The sequence below is a fragment of the Eptesicus fuscus genome, chromosome 10 (assembly GCF_027574615.1).
Source record: "Eptesicus fuscus isolate TK198812 chromosome 10, DD_ASM_mEF_20220401, whole genome shotgun sequence".
In the NCBI taxonomy this organism is placed as follows: domain Eukaryota; kingdom Metazoa; phylum Chordata; class Mammalia; order Chiroptera; family Vespertilionidae; genus Eptesicus; species Eptesicus fuscus.
In genome coordinates this window covers 97,458,588-97,473,014 of record NC_072482.1, presented here as the reverse complement: position 1 = coordinate 97,473,014, position 14,427 = coordinate 97,458,588, and the positions used below count along the sequence as shown (strand labels likewise).

At 65.0% G+C, this 14,427-nt stretch overlaps 1 protein-coding gene across 2 annotated transcripts; it reads left to right on the top strand.

The window, feature by feature from the left end:
• Positions 1 to 295: 295 nt before the first annotated feature.
• On the top strand, positions 296 to 11,283 carry UNC93A (unc-93 homolog A). 2 transcript variants are annotated; one of them, XM_008156689.3, is made up of 8 exons: positions 296 to 382; positions 1,314 to 1,495; positions 2,522 to 2,751; positions 4,382 to 4,507; positions 5,400 to 5,608; positions 6,524 to 6,659; positions 7,805 to 7,936; positions 10,551 to 11,283. In XM_008156689.3, exons 1-8 carry the CDS (start codon positions 296 to 298, stop codon positions 10,814 to 10,816), a joined length of 1,368 nt encoding a protein of 455 aa, XP_008154911.2. In that variant the 3' UTR covers positions 10,817 to 11,283. The 2 variants fall into 2 exon arrangements, with proteins under 2 accessions (XP_008154911.2, XP_054578250.1); XM_054722275.1 differs by lacking the exon at positions 4,382 to 4,507.
• The last annotated feature ends 3,144 nt before the right edge of the window (positions 11,284 to 14,427 follow it).

The following is a 14,427-nucleotide window of genomic DNA, read 5'->3' as shown; positions in this document are numbered from 1 at the left end:
TCTGTTCCCTCGATAAGACCTGGCTGCGGACCCCGGCTGGAAACGGGCGGTGTCAGCCCACGCGCTGAGCCCCGGCCTCTGGCGCCCGGAGTGGCCGCGGGAGCAGCAGAGGCGAATGAGTCACCGGGGCTGCCTCACGGCCTCGGCCAGAGCCAGGTCCACCGCCTCGCAGCCCTGGTGACCAGCGCCTCCAGCTGACGGGGGTGAGACGGGTGCGCTGACTCCGTGCCCACGGCGCTCCTGCAGGGACCACAGCCCGCCAGCCCGCTGATGGTTGACGCCGGCCGCGGGGACGATGGACCGGAGCCTGCGGAACGTGCTGGTGGTGGCCTTGGGCTTCCTGCTGCTCTTCACGGCCTACGGCGGCCTCCAGAGCCTGCAGGTGCGCGGCCGCTCCCTTCGCAGGCCTCAGGGATCCGAGGCCACCGACGGGGAGCCCGGCTTTGCTCACTGTGAACCTCCCCCCCGCCCGCCCCCCCCGCCCCCAGAGCAGCCGTGGTGTGGGTCTCCCGCCCAGCTCAGCCGGGCTGCGCCCTCGGGCGGGCGAGCAGGCGTGCGGGTGTGCGCTGACCCTTGGACCCGCAGAGCAGGTCGGGGAGGTGACTGGATAAGATAGCTTTGCCTCTGGGTGGTTGACAGGAGGCGCTCTGGGAAGGTGCTGGAATGTGCCAGATTCCACGGGACCACGGGGGTCTGGGCTGCTTGCAGCAAAGCCGTGACCGTGGACAGAGCGGGCGTCTGTGACCCGCGGGCGTCCTCTCCCCGGGTCCCTCCGAGGGCGGGGGGCCCGTGTGCCTGGGAGGAGACCTGCTGCTGGGTCCCAGGCAGCTACCCGTCCAGTCTGGTCTTCAACTGTGAAGTGAATTCCGGGAGCCCCACGGGCAGGGCCCCTCCTCACCCTCCAGGGCTCACGTGGCCTCCACGCCTTCTAGAAAAGTCTTCTGACTCCGCGGGCCGACTGAGTGCCCTCCCAGGCCCATCGCTGATGCTGCTGACCCCGTCAGCTCTCACCATCCCGGACCCACAGCCCATCCCCTCGGCCCAGCTCCCCTCCTCCTCCCTCCCCCGCCCCATCCCAGCTGCCCTTCCATCCTTAGAGGGTTGTCCAGCCACCCCGTCCTGGGAGGGTGGGGTGTCACAGGGCAGGAGGCCCCTCAGGCCCCCCACTCCCTCCCGGGGTGCTAGAAGCAGCTCCCCCACCCATCCCGCCTTCCGCTGGAGAAGGGCCCCAGGCAGCGGCCGCTGGGGGACGCGGGGCTCAGAGGAGCCGCCTGGGCCTGGGCGGGCGCTGAGGGGCCGCCCTGCCCCCACAGAGCAGCCTGTACAGCGACGAGGGCCTGGGTGTGACGGTGCTGAGCACGCTGTACGGCGCGGTGCTGCTGTCCTCCATGCTGCTGCCGCCGCTGCTCATCCGGACGCTGGGATGCAAGTGGACCATCGTGCTCTCCATGGGCTGCTACGTGGCCTTCTCCCTGGGCAACTTCTACGCCAGCTGGTACCCAGGGCCCCGCCGTCCGCCCGGGCGGCAGCACCCCTTCGCCTGGCCCGCGGCGCCCCTGCTCCTGCTCAGAATGAGCTCGGCTTCGCACGGCCCGTGTCCGGCTGGCTCCGTCCCCGCCCCGCCTCCCGGGTCCCCTCTGCCCCCTCCTGCAGCCCGGGTGGGCCTCCCTCGGGGCGGGGACTTTTGGGGCCCCAGTAACGCCCGAGAACCCAAGATGTCCAGGGTGGGTTTCAGGGGGACAGTGGGGAGGGGACCCTCACCCTCAGCACAGTGGGCGGGGCCCCACCTGAGCGCACCTGCTCCCTGAAGGAAAGCGACCCCCAGGGACTCTGTTCCCATCCCCCCACCCCCCACCCCGTTCCCAGGTGCACCCACCAGGCCTTCCTGGGAGGGACCCCCTCACCATCCAAGCCGCCCCATCAGGAAGGCCTCGCAGCCTCCGCTGGCTCGTTACCACGCGTTTCCACGCGTTTCCACGCCGCGTCCTCCCGTGCACGCAGCCTCGCGGCCACCGGGAGCTGTGAGGAGCACCTGGCTGCCTCCGGTTCTTTTGTTTTATGTTTTTATTGATGTCAGACAGGAAGGGAGAGAGAGAGAGAGAGAGAAACATCCGTGATGAGAGAACCATGGACCGGCTGCCTCCTGCACGCCCCCCACTGGGGATGGAGCCCACAACCCGGGCCTGTGCTCTGACCAGGAATGGAACCGTGACCTCCTGGGTCCTAGGTCGACGCTCACCCCTGAGCCGCACCAGCCGGGCTGGACGCAGCCCTCTCGTTTGTAGTCCCGGCTCCTGGGGTCGCCTTCCTCCTCAAGGGAGACCCTGCCTCTGCCTCTCACTCCCGAGAATGCTCCTGAGCCAGGAAAGGCCGGGCTCTGCTCCAGCCGAGTCTGGCGGGTCTGGAGGGGTTAGGAGATGGGCCCGCCCACAGCACGGCCCTGCCCCCGGGCCGCCGGGTTCCTCCCCCGCGGAGGGGAGCGTGGGGGCCGCGGCGGCTCACGAATGTGCTTCCCCGACAGGTACACACTGATCCCCACCTCCATCCTGCTGGGCCTGGGCGCGGCCCCGCTGTGGTCTGCTCAGTCCACCTACCTCACCGTGGTGGGAAACGCTCACGCAGAGAAGGCGGGAAAGGCGGGCCGGGACGTGGTGAACCAGTATTTCGGCATCTTCTTCCTCCTCTTCCAGTCGTCAGGCGTGTGGGGCAACCTCATCTCGTCCCTCGTGTTTGGCCAGAAGCCCACGCAAGGTGAAGGGAGCGGGCTGTGGTGACCCTTCGGGGTCCCTGGTCCCAGGGGCGCTCGTCCTTATCCGGGACCTGAGCAGGTGACCACGGGAGGCCCTGCCGGTGCCTCGGCATCGCCTGGCTCCTCCCGGGCCGTGGGGGTGGCCCGAGGGTCCCCCTTGGTCCTGACCTCGCCGCCCATTGTCCTCACTAGCAGAGAGGTGTGGACAAGGAACCCGGAAGGCTGGTTAACCTTGAAGCTCTGAAAGGTCAGAGCCAAGCACCCACTGTTTAGTTGAGACAATGGCAGCTGAAGCAACCTCCACCTGTTAGTCTCATGTAAATCCTTGCTGATTGGCTATCACTGAGCTGTTACTGGAATTGCCTGCCTGCTCCCACCTGGGCCCCAATATTTCCAAATTAATACTTTCTAGTCTCTTTCATTTGTGTGCGGTCTCCTCCAGAGCCCAAACCCTGAACCTGAACCCTGAGCCACGCGGGTCGTGGGGGGAGGGGCGGGCGGGGGACACTTGCCGCCTGTGGAGCCGGGGTCTGCACAGTCAACACTGAGCTCGCAGTCTGAGGGCGGGTTCCCAGGACTCGTTTTCCCACTGAACTGACCCGCTGACCAGCGTCTCAGAGGTTCCACCGGGAACCACTTACGCCTTCACGGGTCTGAGCATTTGCTGACTTTTTCTTTTTGTGTTGTGTTTTCATTATATTTTTTTGTTTTTAATATATTTGTATTGGCTTCAGAGAGGAAGGGAGAGGGAGGGAGGAGAGAGAGAAGCATCAATGACGAGAGAGAATCATTGATCGGCTGCTTCCTGCACCCCTTTCCCTACTGGGAATGGAGCCCGCAGCCCGGGCATGTGCCCTGACCAGGAATTGAACCTTGACCTCCTGGTTCAGAGGTCGATGCTCAACCCCTGAGCCACGCTGGCGGGGCTCACTGACGTCAGGCACCTGCCAGACATGGGTGTGAAGTGTGTACCTGTCTATGCCGCCCTGGGATGTCTGAGGATTTAAACCGAGGGCCGAGGACATATGTCTCTTTGATCCTCACAGGAGACCTTTATCAATGGGGGAGTCCTGACCCCTGACCCCCTGGGGCCCCTTCCAGCCCCTCCCCCAGTCCTCCCGTCTGCAACCCCGTAGGAAGTCCGGCCCTTGGGAAACTCTACACAAAACCCTCCTTCCCTTTTCCCCACGTGACGTGATATTTCACATTTCACCCGTTAACTAAGGAAACTAACTCTCAGAAAAGACAGGACAGGACCTGCCCACGGCCAGGGGACTGGGACAGACGGGTCGGAACGAGAACCCAGCCATCCTGACACCCGTCCGCATACGCATTCTTTCTTCTAATTTATGCTAAAAAGTTTAAATTGTTCATTTATGTCAAAAAGTCAACAAGTAACCAACACGGATTGCACATTTGTCCGAATTGGCTTAAAATCGGGCACAGACATGGGCTCCGGGGAAATGTACGCGGAGACACTTGGCCACACTCGCCGTGCTCTGACCCCGAGCTGTCGTAACGCCTGGTTTGGGGGTGTCTGCCCTCCTTTTCCCCGGGCACTTCCACTCCCCGTGTCCCGTACCCCCTCACCTTCGCCGGGTTCTCACACCCCCGTCCCCTCCCCCTTCCCAGATGCCGTCCCCGATGAGCAGCTCCTGTCCTGCGGGGCCAATGACTGCCTGATGGCCACGGCGCCCGGCAACAGCACCCGGCGCCCGTCCCAGGAGCTGATCTACACGCTGCTCGGCATCTACACAGGTGCGTGGGGCGCGGAGAGAGTGTCTCCTGGAATTTGATTCCTGCCTTTCGTGCCGGGTCTTATAAGTCTCTCTCCTCTAAGCAAGGCCACGTTGCCATCAAGACAAAAACTAGGAAAGGAGGAGAATGGGCTGAAGGGCAGAGAACACTGTCTCCCTGAGCGATTTTCCAGGGCCGCTGGGCTTCATCCTCATCGCGAGGTTCTTTAGAGCGCGGTCTATTCCGTGTGCGACGCCCGCAATCCCCAGGTCACGCCTCTTGAGAAGGTCTGGGTCACAGGGCAGCTCTGGACACACACATACCTCCTAGGAAACACGCGACTTCTTCACCTGTGACCCACCTCTCACAGGCTCCTGAGTGGGGCTTGTGTGTGGGGTAGTGTCCAAGCGGGAGGTTCAAAACGCACAAGGGGAGACCGTGGAGAAGGCACCCTGGCCACTTAGTGGGCAATGGACACCCCTCTCCCACGGGGCGGCACACGGCCAGGCGGGGGGTTGGTTTGGGAGAGCTTCGCAGTTCACGTGGCCACAGGGCCCTGCGCCAGGCGTGGTGACCACTGCGTGCAGGAACCCAAGGTGATCGGAGACCTGAGTCTGTCAGGTGTGGCCTGAGGTCCCACCTGCAGCTGGGATTAGAGGTTGACTGTCACCTCCAGGAAGGAGGACAGGACAGTGGAGCTGTGTCCGGTGGCCCCCGTGGCCCACGGCTCCGGGTCCCATGGCTCCTGGACCCATGGCTCCCGTGTCCCATGGTTCCCGTGTCCCGTGGTTCCCGTGTCCCGTGGCTCCTGTGTCCCATGGTTCCTGTGTCCCGTGGCTCCCGTGTCCCCTGGTTCCCGTGTCCCATGGTTCCTGGTCCCTGACCAGTAGCAGCTGCTCTCCTTCCCTTTCAGGGAGCGGCGTCCTGGCCGTCCTGCTGGTAGCGCTCTTTCTCGACCCCATCAGAGACACTCTGCACAAAGGTGAAGGCGAGACGCCATCTGTTCGGTCCACTTTGCTGTCGACTCTCAAGCTTCTCAGAGACAGACGCCTGCGTCTCCTTGTGCTGCTGCCCTTGTACAGCGGGTTCGAGCAGGCCTTCCTGGCGGGCGACTACACCAGGGTACGGCCTGGCGGGTGGGGACCCGAGGGTACAGCCTGGCGGCCTGGCGGGTGACTGCATGAGGGAGGGTGGGTAGACATGTATGTAACTCGCTAAGTGACCCCACCCCCATAGGTAACAGTTTTTAGAGCAGTTTTGGGGTGGCATGCACAGCAGTTTCCCGCACGCCCTGCCCCCACCTCAGCCCCACCAGAGGGTGCGTTTGCTGCACCTAGGACTCTGCACCCACATGTCATGGTCACCCATGCCCTGAGTGGGCACGCAGGTCCCTCTTGGTGCTGGGCATCCTGTGGGTGTGGACAAATGTGCCACGCCACGTCCCCATGATGGTGTCACACAGAACGTTTCGCTGCCCCAACCCTCTGTGCCCTGGTCACCCCTCCTCCACCTCTGTTCACCTGTCTCCAGGGTAGGAAATGCCCAGCCCCAGGAGCAGCTCCCACGCACCGGGCACATGCTAAGCACCGCAAAGGCGTCCGGACATCTGCCCACACATTAGGACTGGCTTCTCACAGGCCCAGCACGGGGCCAGCACTGGACGGACTAGACAGAGGCCCCGGTCAGGGCGGAGGGACAGGCCCCGGCCAGGGCGGAGGGACAGGCCCCGGCCAGGGCGGAGGGACAGGCCCCGGTCAGGGCGGAGGGACAGGCCCCGGCCAGGTCGGAGGGACAGGCCCCGGCCAGGGCGGAGGGACAGGCCCCGGCCAGGGCGGAGGGACAGGCCCCGGACAGGCCCCGGCCAGGGCGGAGGGACAGGCCCCGGCCAGGGCGGAGGGACAGGCCCCGGTCAGGGCGGAGGGACAGGCCCCTGCCAGGGCGGAGGGACAGGCGGCAGGACACGCGTTAGCAGAATCGCCCACCACCCGCCGCCAAGCGCGCCCGGCAGAGGCCGTGACCGGGTCCATGTCCCCGCAGTCCTACACCACCTGTGCCCTCGGCATCCACTTCGTGGGCTACGTGATGATCTGCTTCGCGGCCACCAACGCGCTGTGCTCCGAGCTCTACGGGAAGGTGGCGCGGTACACGGGCAGGGCCGCGCTCTACGCCTTCGGTAGGTGGAGCACCCCCCCCCCCCCGCCCCCGCGCACCTGGCTGGGGGCGCACAGTGGTGTGCGCCGGGGCCCCCGGGGGGCGGTGTGATGGGGTAGCGGGGGGTCAGCGGGCGTCACGCAGCCCGTGACGGTTCCCTGCCCCGCCCTCCGGCCGTGGGTGAGGCGGGAGTAGGCGTGTTCCTGAGGGCCGTGACCTGTGTTCAGCTGGGGCATGGAGACTGAGTTTAAAGCGGCCTGACTCCACGCTGAGCACACGCCACCTTCTCCCTGTGGGAAGGGAAGGAGGGACGGAGACCATGGGGAATGAGGAATCGGGGCCTTCACACAGTTACCTGGCAGCCGGGCGGGGCCTGAGGGGTCTCCGTCAGCAGAGGGGACCGGGGCCGAGTAATCGGCGTCTCCCTCCTTTTCCCTCCTCCGTCGCCCTGTGGGGCAGACCCTGCCAGTGGGCAGAGGAGCAGACAGGAACAGAGAGGCAGTGACGGCGCCAGGCACACAGCCTCAGGCCCAGCGTGGCCGGCAGCTGCGGGGCCCCGAGCTGCTCTGTGGCTGCACTCTGAGGCCACAGCGTCTGCAGAAACTCGTCCATTGAGGCCACGTCGGGAGGACTGGCCCAGGCGGTTCTGCTGGCCTCTCCGGCCGTCCCTGCCCAGCTTCCGTGTGGGCCCACCCCTCCCATCCTCTCTCGCTGCCTGAAGCCCCATAATGTTTCCCTCTGTGACCCCCGCCCTCCTGCCCTGCCGGGTGATGCAAGGCCAGAGGGGGGCAGGGCTGCGATCAGACCCTGTCAACATCAAACCCACCTGCAGGAGGCGACCTGGAGCGTCTTTGTTTTCTTTTTAAAATATATATTTATTGATTTCAGAGAGGAAGGGAGAGGGAGAGAGAGAGAGAAAAACATCAATGATGCGAGAGAACCATGGATCAGCTGCCTCCTGCACACCCCCCACTGGGGATCGAGCCTGCAACCCGGGCCCGTGCCCTGACCGGGAATCGAACCGTGACCTCCTGGTTCCTAGGTCGATGCTCAGCCATGAGGCTCGCCGGCCGGGCCAGTCTGGAGTGTCTTAAGGAAACACTGTTCACACCGGGACGCGAGGACCAGGAAAGATCCTCACTGTGAGCTCCGCCCCTCCCCCCACAGGTGCAGCCACCCACCTGTCCTGCATCGTCGCCCTCCTGCTGTGGGAGCCGCGCCCCGGCCAGCTGCCCGTGTTCTTCGTGTTCTCTGGCCTCTGGGGCGTGGCCGACGCCGTCTGGCAGACGCAGAACAATGGTGAGTGTGCAGCGCGGAGACCCCTGCTCAGGGCCCCTGCCCGCAGCCGTGGGGGACGTCGTGGGGGCAGGCCCCGGCCGCCGGACTGCCGTGTCCGAGGTGCCTGTGGGTGGCTGGCTGGTCCCCGCGTCCTCAGTGAGATGAGCCACAGAGGAGGGGGCGTGGGGAGCCACGGGGGGAGAAGGAAGCAGCGTGTGGGGGACAACACACGGAAGGCGGGGGGCTGCCGGGCTGCCTGTGGCTGAGAATGAGGGATGAGGTGGGCGCCTTAGCCCTGAGCTCCCACAGGCCCATCTGTGGCCCCTGAGGGGGTGTCAGGGGCCCCCCTATCGGAGGCCGCCACCCGTGCCCTGGCGCCTGCAGCCTGGCCCGTCACCCAGGCCCTGGGAGCTGGCTTTGGGTGGAAGAGAGCTTCCTGCCTCATCGCCGTCACGTTCAGCCTCGATCGGGAAACACCTGGGACAGAGCCTGGGGGGCTGGCCCCCACGAGCCCCGAGCCCCCATTCCCGGCGGGGGCCTGCACCAGAGCCGGCGCCCATGGCTCACGAGTCCTGGACTCGGCCTCGGCGGCCCCGCCCCACAGCTGAGAAAACATCTTCACGCAGACCTGACGGGGGGCCGGGAGGGGGGGCGCTTCCAGGTGTGGAGCCGTGGCGTCCACAGCCTCGGAGCCCGGGACACGCGTGGTTGGCTCGGGGCTGTCCCGGGAGGGACTGGGCCCAGGCCCACACCGGGGAGGAAGGGCTGAGCCTCAGGCCACGCGTTTGGCATTGCTCAGCAGCGGAAACGGACTCACCGGCTCTCCTTGGCTCCGGCCACGCCCCCTGCGGGGGTTCCGCACCCCGTGCCCAGGGAGCAGGGGGAGTGTGTCTGTCAGCATCCCCGTGGGGGCGGCGGGCTGTTTCCCTGAGCCTTCCACATGCGGACGCCGCCTCGCTTCCTGAAATGCTAGCGACGTCTGAATCCACCTGGATTGCATTTTATTTTAAATGTTTTTTACGTTGATGTCAGAGAGGAAGGGAGAGGGACAGAGAAACATCAATGATAGAGAATCAGGAATCAGCTGCCTCCTGCACGCCCCCCACTGGGGACGGAGCTCACAACCCGGGCCTGTGCCCTGACCGGGAATCGAACCCTGACCTCCTGGTTCATAGGTTGATGCTCAACCCCTGAGCCACACCGGCCGGGCAGTTCACCTGGATTTTAAAAGTATTTACACGCACGCGCCGGGTGAGGGGATAGAACGAGGAACCACGCGGTTCCTACACGGTCACTGCACGCTCCACGCGATGGCGGTAGGCGCGCTTGGTCTCCTTCCCCCGGAGGCAGGGCCGTGCTCACTCTCCGCCTCATCGGGGACGGAAGAGCCTTTGTCCAGACTTTTCCGTGTCTCCCTCACAAAGCGACGTGAGGCTCGAGGAAGGACGCGGGTGGAGACCCAGAAGGCGCTGATTTAAACGCAGTCACTCAGTCTCTTGTGCAGAGAAAAGGCGGCTTTTCTCGAGGAGGGTCAGGGGGCAGGGCGTGGTTACCCGCACATTCGAGGTTTCCGCGGGGCGGCCGGGTCTCGGCGAGGCGCGAGGCTTTCCCCGCCGGCACAGGCCCGGCGCGGTGGAAATGGGATTTTACAACCGGGAAATTCGGTGTAGCTCCTGCCACCTCCCCAGGGCCGCTCTCTGGGTGTTTTTTGTTTTTTTCCTTTTAAACAGCAAATTGGGCTCTAACACCCTCACTGAGCGCGCGTCTCTTAGGAGAAGCCGTGTGCGCACACCTCGTGAGCGACACGGATGCACTGGGCGCCTCCCGCCTTGTCCGTGTCCTGTCCCCATGTGACCCGACCCTCAGCTTTCCGCAGGCTCGGCAGCTCGGAGGCAGGAACCGCCGCCAGCCGCTGGGAGTCTCCCGCGGGCGCGGCCCCCGGCCTCTGCGGCCGCCGTGGAGCCGGGCCCGTGGCTCCTGTTTATTCACGGTGACAGCGTGTGAGAGACGGGTGCCATTGCCATAGCAACCCTCACACGCCAATGCGCTGCCTTTAAGATTCAGAATGTCTGGTCTAAAAATACTCCGTGCCCGGGCAGACAGACTCGGAAACCTGACCTCCTGCCCGCCACTCCGTCCCCGCGCCCCCGTCGTCTCCTCCCCGCGAGATGTCGGCCATGGCCCGGCCTCGGCCTCCCCTTGCTGGTCTAACCTCCTTCTCCGAGGACGGGGTCAGCGTCGGCACTGCCCTCCCCCTCCCCCCCCACCCCCCGTCTGCTCTGGGAGGAAGGGGCCACCGGGCAGGCTGAGAGCAGGCGCTTTTCTTTTTAGATAACTTTTTATTTTTTATGTTTTTATTGATCTCAGAGAGGAAGGGAGAGGGAGAGAGAAACATCAGTGATCAGCTGCCTCCTGCACGCCCCCCACTGGGGGTCAAGCCCGCAGCCCGGGCCTGTGCCCTGACCTGGAATCGAACCGTGACCTCCTGGTTCACAGGTCGACGCTCAGCCACTGAGCCAGGCCGGCCGGGCAGGCGTTCTGTTGAGTTAAACAGAGACGGTCCTGGCGGGGCTGAGCGCCGGGCAGGGGCACGACGGCCGGGCTCGGCACCGAGGCTCCCGCTCTCCCTCCACAGTGCTCTTCGGCGTCCTGTTCGACAAGGACAAGGAGGCCGCCTTCGCCAACTACCGCCTGTGGGAGGCCCTGGGCTTCGTCGTCGCCTTCGGCTACAGCACGTTCCTGTGCGTCCGCGTGAAGCTCTACATCCTGCTGGCCGTGCTGAGCGCAGCCATGCTGGCCTACGCGGCCCTCGAGGTCCTGGAGTCCAGGGCCCGGCCCGGGGCCCCCACCGCGGCCGCGGCGACACCGGCCGAGGCGGGAGAGACGCAGACGAAAATGTGACGGCGCCGCGCTCCACGCGGCGGGCGACCGAGGCCTCGCGGGAGGGGCCTGGCGGCTGCTGACCGCGCTTCACAGCCGTCTTAGCAGGAGGTGGCCTTGGGAGGCATAAGATAGAGTTATTTTTGTATGTCAGGTCTTCCTGTCCTGCCAAGTGTCCCGTCCACCATCTCACCGATGAGGGCGAGGACAGCACCGAGGAAAATCGGTTCCTTTCAGGCACGAGAGGAGAAGGTTTGGGCGCGCTCGCCGACGGGAACCCGCTCCGAACCCTGGACCCGGCGGCGTGGACGTGCCGGTGTGTTGCTGCTGGTGGTGCCTTTAGGGACCAGAAGCCGCTTGACGCAATGCAGCCGCCCGAGCCGCCACCCCCAACCCCCAGGCGGCCACGCTGCCCCCCGGGGCGGCGGGACCAGCCAGACCGCAGTCTACGCTGCCCGAAACGGACGGAGTAAGCGTTTCTAAATAAATACGACTGTACTGTGAACGCCCTCCTGTCCAGGAACTTTCATTCTCTATATTCACGTAGAGATTGGGGGGGTCGGGGCGGGCGTAGGGGGGATAAAGGGTGATGGATGGAGACTCGAGTTGGGGTGGGGACACAGTACAACGTACAGATGATGGGTTTAAATATTTTAAAAATACATTTTTATTGATGTCAGAGAGGAAGAGAGAGGGAGATAGAGAAACATCCATGATGAGAGAGAATCATGGATCGGCTGCCTTCTGCACGCCCCCCACTGGGGATCAAGCCCGCAACCCGGGCCTGTGCCCTTGACCGGGAATCGAACCCGGGACCTTTCAGTCCGCAGACTGACGCTCTATCCATTGAGTGACACCATTCAGGGCCAGATGATGTGTTTAGAACTGCACCCGAGGCCCGTATAACTTTCTTACCAGTGTCACCCCAATAAATTCAACAAAAGGTAGAAAACTAAAAACCTATAATCCTCACCTGGTCACACAGGGAGGCCGCCTCGCGGCGAGGGCGCAGGCTGCGGGCGACACCAGTGGGTGCGGGTGACACCAGTGGGTGCGGGCGTCTCCGTGCCGCTGGTCCATCCGGGAGTCGGCCCCGCGCCCACAGCCTCTCCCTCCCTCGCGGCTGAGAGCTGGTCGCGGGCCCGCTGCTCTCTCCGTCCTCTCCGCGTCGCTCGCACCGCTGGGCTCTGACCGTGGCCTGTGGCTTCTCTTCCCACGGGCCCCCTGCCCCCCCTCCGCCCCCCGTCTGTGCTCCTCTCACACGTCCCCGCGCCGCCTCGCCGGCCCAGAGCCGCAGGCCCCCCTCACAGCACGCTGTCCTCTCCACCGCCCCTCGCTCGCTCGCTTCCTCAACCTTGAGTTACACCCTCCCCCACTCACCTCCCAACACCAAGGGCCAAGCTCGGGCGGTCCCCATAGCCCATGTGACCAACCCCGTGTGCGCCTGTTTGTGCATAAGTCGCCCCCGCCGGGCCTGGCGCTTTCCGTGTCGGCACGTGACGGGAGCGGACACTTCACGGGTGTTTGCTGAGTGAAGAACATGCAGGAGGGCCCTGAGGCGGGGAGGGCGGCGAGTGAATTACCAACATCTCCCCGCAGCTGCCCGCCCCAGGCTTCACCCCAGGACCCACGGCCGCTCACGAACCCGAACCTCTAAGCTGGAGGGACCCGCCACCCCCGCCCCGCGGGAGGCTCACGGGGCTCCGTGGGACTGAAACGGCCATGCTCCCTGTCGCGGGAAATGCAATCCCCCCCACTCACCTCACCACCACACACACACACACACATCACACACACACACACACACACACATCACACACACACACCACACACACACACACACACTCACACACCCACACACACACACACTCACACCACACACACACACCACCACACACACACACACACACACACACACACCACCACACACACACACACACACACACACACACCACACACACCACACGCACACACACACATCTCACCACCACACACACACACACACACACACACACCACACGCACACACACACAACTCACACCACACACACACACACACACACACACACACACACACACACCACACGCACACACACACATCTCACCACCACACACACACACACACACACACACACACCACCCCCCTATGGGGAGCGGAGCCGTTCCTGGGGCCGAGGTGCAGGCGAGGTTTCACTGGGTTAAAGGCTTCGCTGGAGGTGAACGGGTGGCCAGGTGGCCGAGCACGGTATCTGGCTCGATACCCGACGTGCCAGACGGCGCCTGTGCCAGGAGCCGGCCTCCCGCGGGGATGGAGGGAGAGCGAGCCCGGCCCGGGCGCAGGCCGTCTGCCCGTCTCGTCTGGAGGCCGTGGCTGGGGCCGCGGAAGCTCGGGCTCCCAGCGCCGTCCCATCCGCCTGCGCGGCCCGCGGCCCGGCTGGCGTCCTGCGCTCCCGGGACGACGCCCGGTCGCGGGCCTTTCCTTTTCTCTTCGTCCTCGAAACGCTGGGATGGAAAGATCTGCTCCACGGCCAAGGCCACCGGCCCCGCCCTTGTCTCGGCCGGGATGGCGGATGAAGGCGAAGGGCCCGGCCCCTCGGTCCGGCCAGCACGCCGGCCTCCACGTGTCAGCGGAAGGTCCATCGCTCACCCTGTTCTTCCTGTCCCAGCTGTGAAATGGGACTCCTCCCACCTCCTGGGGCGTTAGGACTGGAGACGTGAGGAGGGCCGTCCCGGGGAGAGGCTCCGCCGCGGGCGTCCTGTGAGTCTGCACCTCACCATCACAAGCTCACTGGCCGCGCCCCAGCCGCCGCCACCCCCTGGCCCGGCGCCCAGGGCTCAGCCACGAGCAGCACGCCTGGACGACCCGCTCAGAGCGATCAGGAGGCGAGGTGTACGGTACAGAACGCATGGGCGATTGTCACAACGTGGCATTTACAACTCCCTGAAAATGGAAGGTTTGTCTAAAAGAAAAGAGGAGTTAAAGCGTACAGCGGGGACCAGTTCTCGGTCGAGGCGTGGCTGCATCCACTCCAGCCGTTCCCTCGAGGGAGCCCCGAGGTCGCAGCGGCCCCGGTGATGGTGACCAGGCCCACGGTTCCGTGCCGCCCGCGGGCTTCCTGGCGCCTTAGGGAGACCGGCTCTCGGCACGGAGACGTAGGCGTTTCCGGGGGTCCCAGCTCCCGCCTCGGCGTAACCCCTCCTTCCCGCTCACAGGCCCGCTCCCTGGCGCCTCCTTTGCCATCGGGTGAAGCACAGGAAGCGTCGGCCTCAGGACGAGGCCTGTGGCCAAGCCGCGAGGCCGCCCGCGTGTGCTGTGCTGCCGTGAGCTTTTGCACGTGGACCGGACACGCCTTGTTCTGGGTCATTCACGCCTGTTTTCATGTCCAAGGGCCTCAGACCCACGCTGTGTCCTGGGCCGCCAGCTGGTGGGAGGGGCGTCAGGGAGCTCACCACACTGACCGCGGGAGAGCCCTCGCCTGGGGACCTACGGCTCTCCTGGGGTCACCTCCCAGCGCTCGGCACCCCTGACACGGCCCAGCCTGGGTTCCCGCATTTCGTCCTCGTGACTCTGACGTGTTGGGCTGTCTTTCCAGATCTCTGACGGGCCCTGACCCCGCAGACTCCCGGGCAGGC

Excerpts from the sequence above, each read along its gene's own strand:
- UNC93A (XM_008156689.3), top strand. The coding sequence starts at position 296 with ATGGACCGGAGCCTGCGGAACGTGCTGGTGGTGGCCTTGGGCTTCCTG. Across the intron at positions 383-1,313 it reads GCGGCCTCCAGAGCCTGCAG|AGCAGCCTGTACAGCGACGA; the intron begins GTGCGCGGCCGC and ends CTGCCCCCACAG. Across the intron at positions 2,752-4,381 it reads TGGCCAGAAGCCCACGCAAG|ATGCCGTCCCCGATGAGCAG; the intron begins GTGAAGGGAGCG and ends CCCCCTTCCCAG.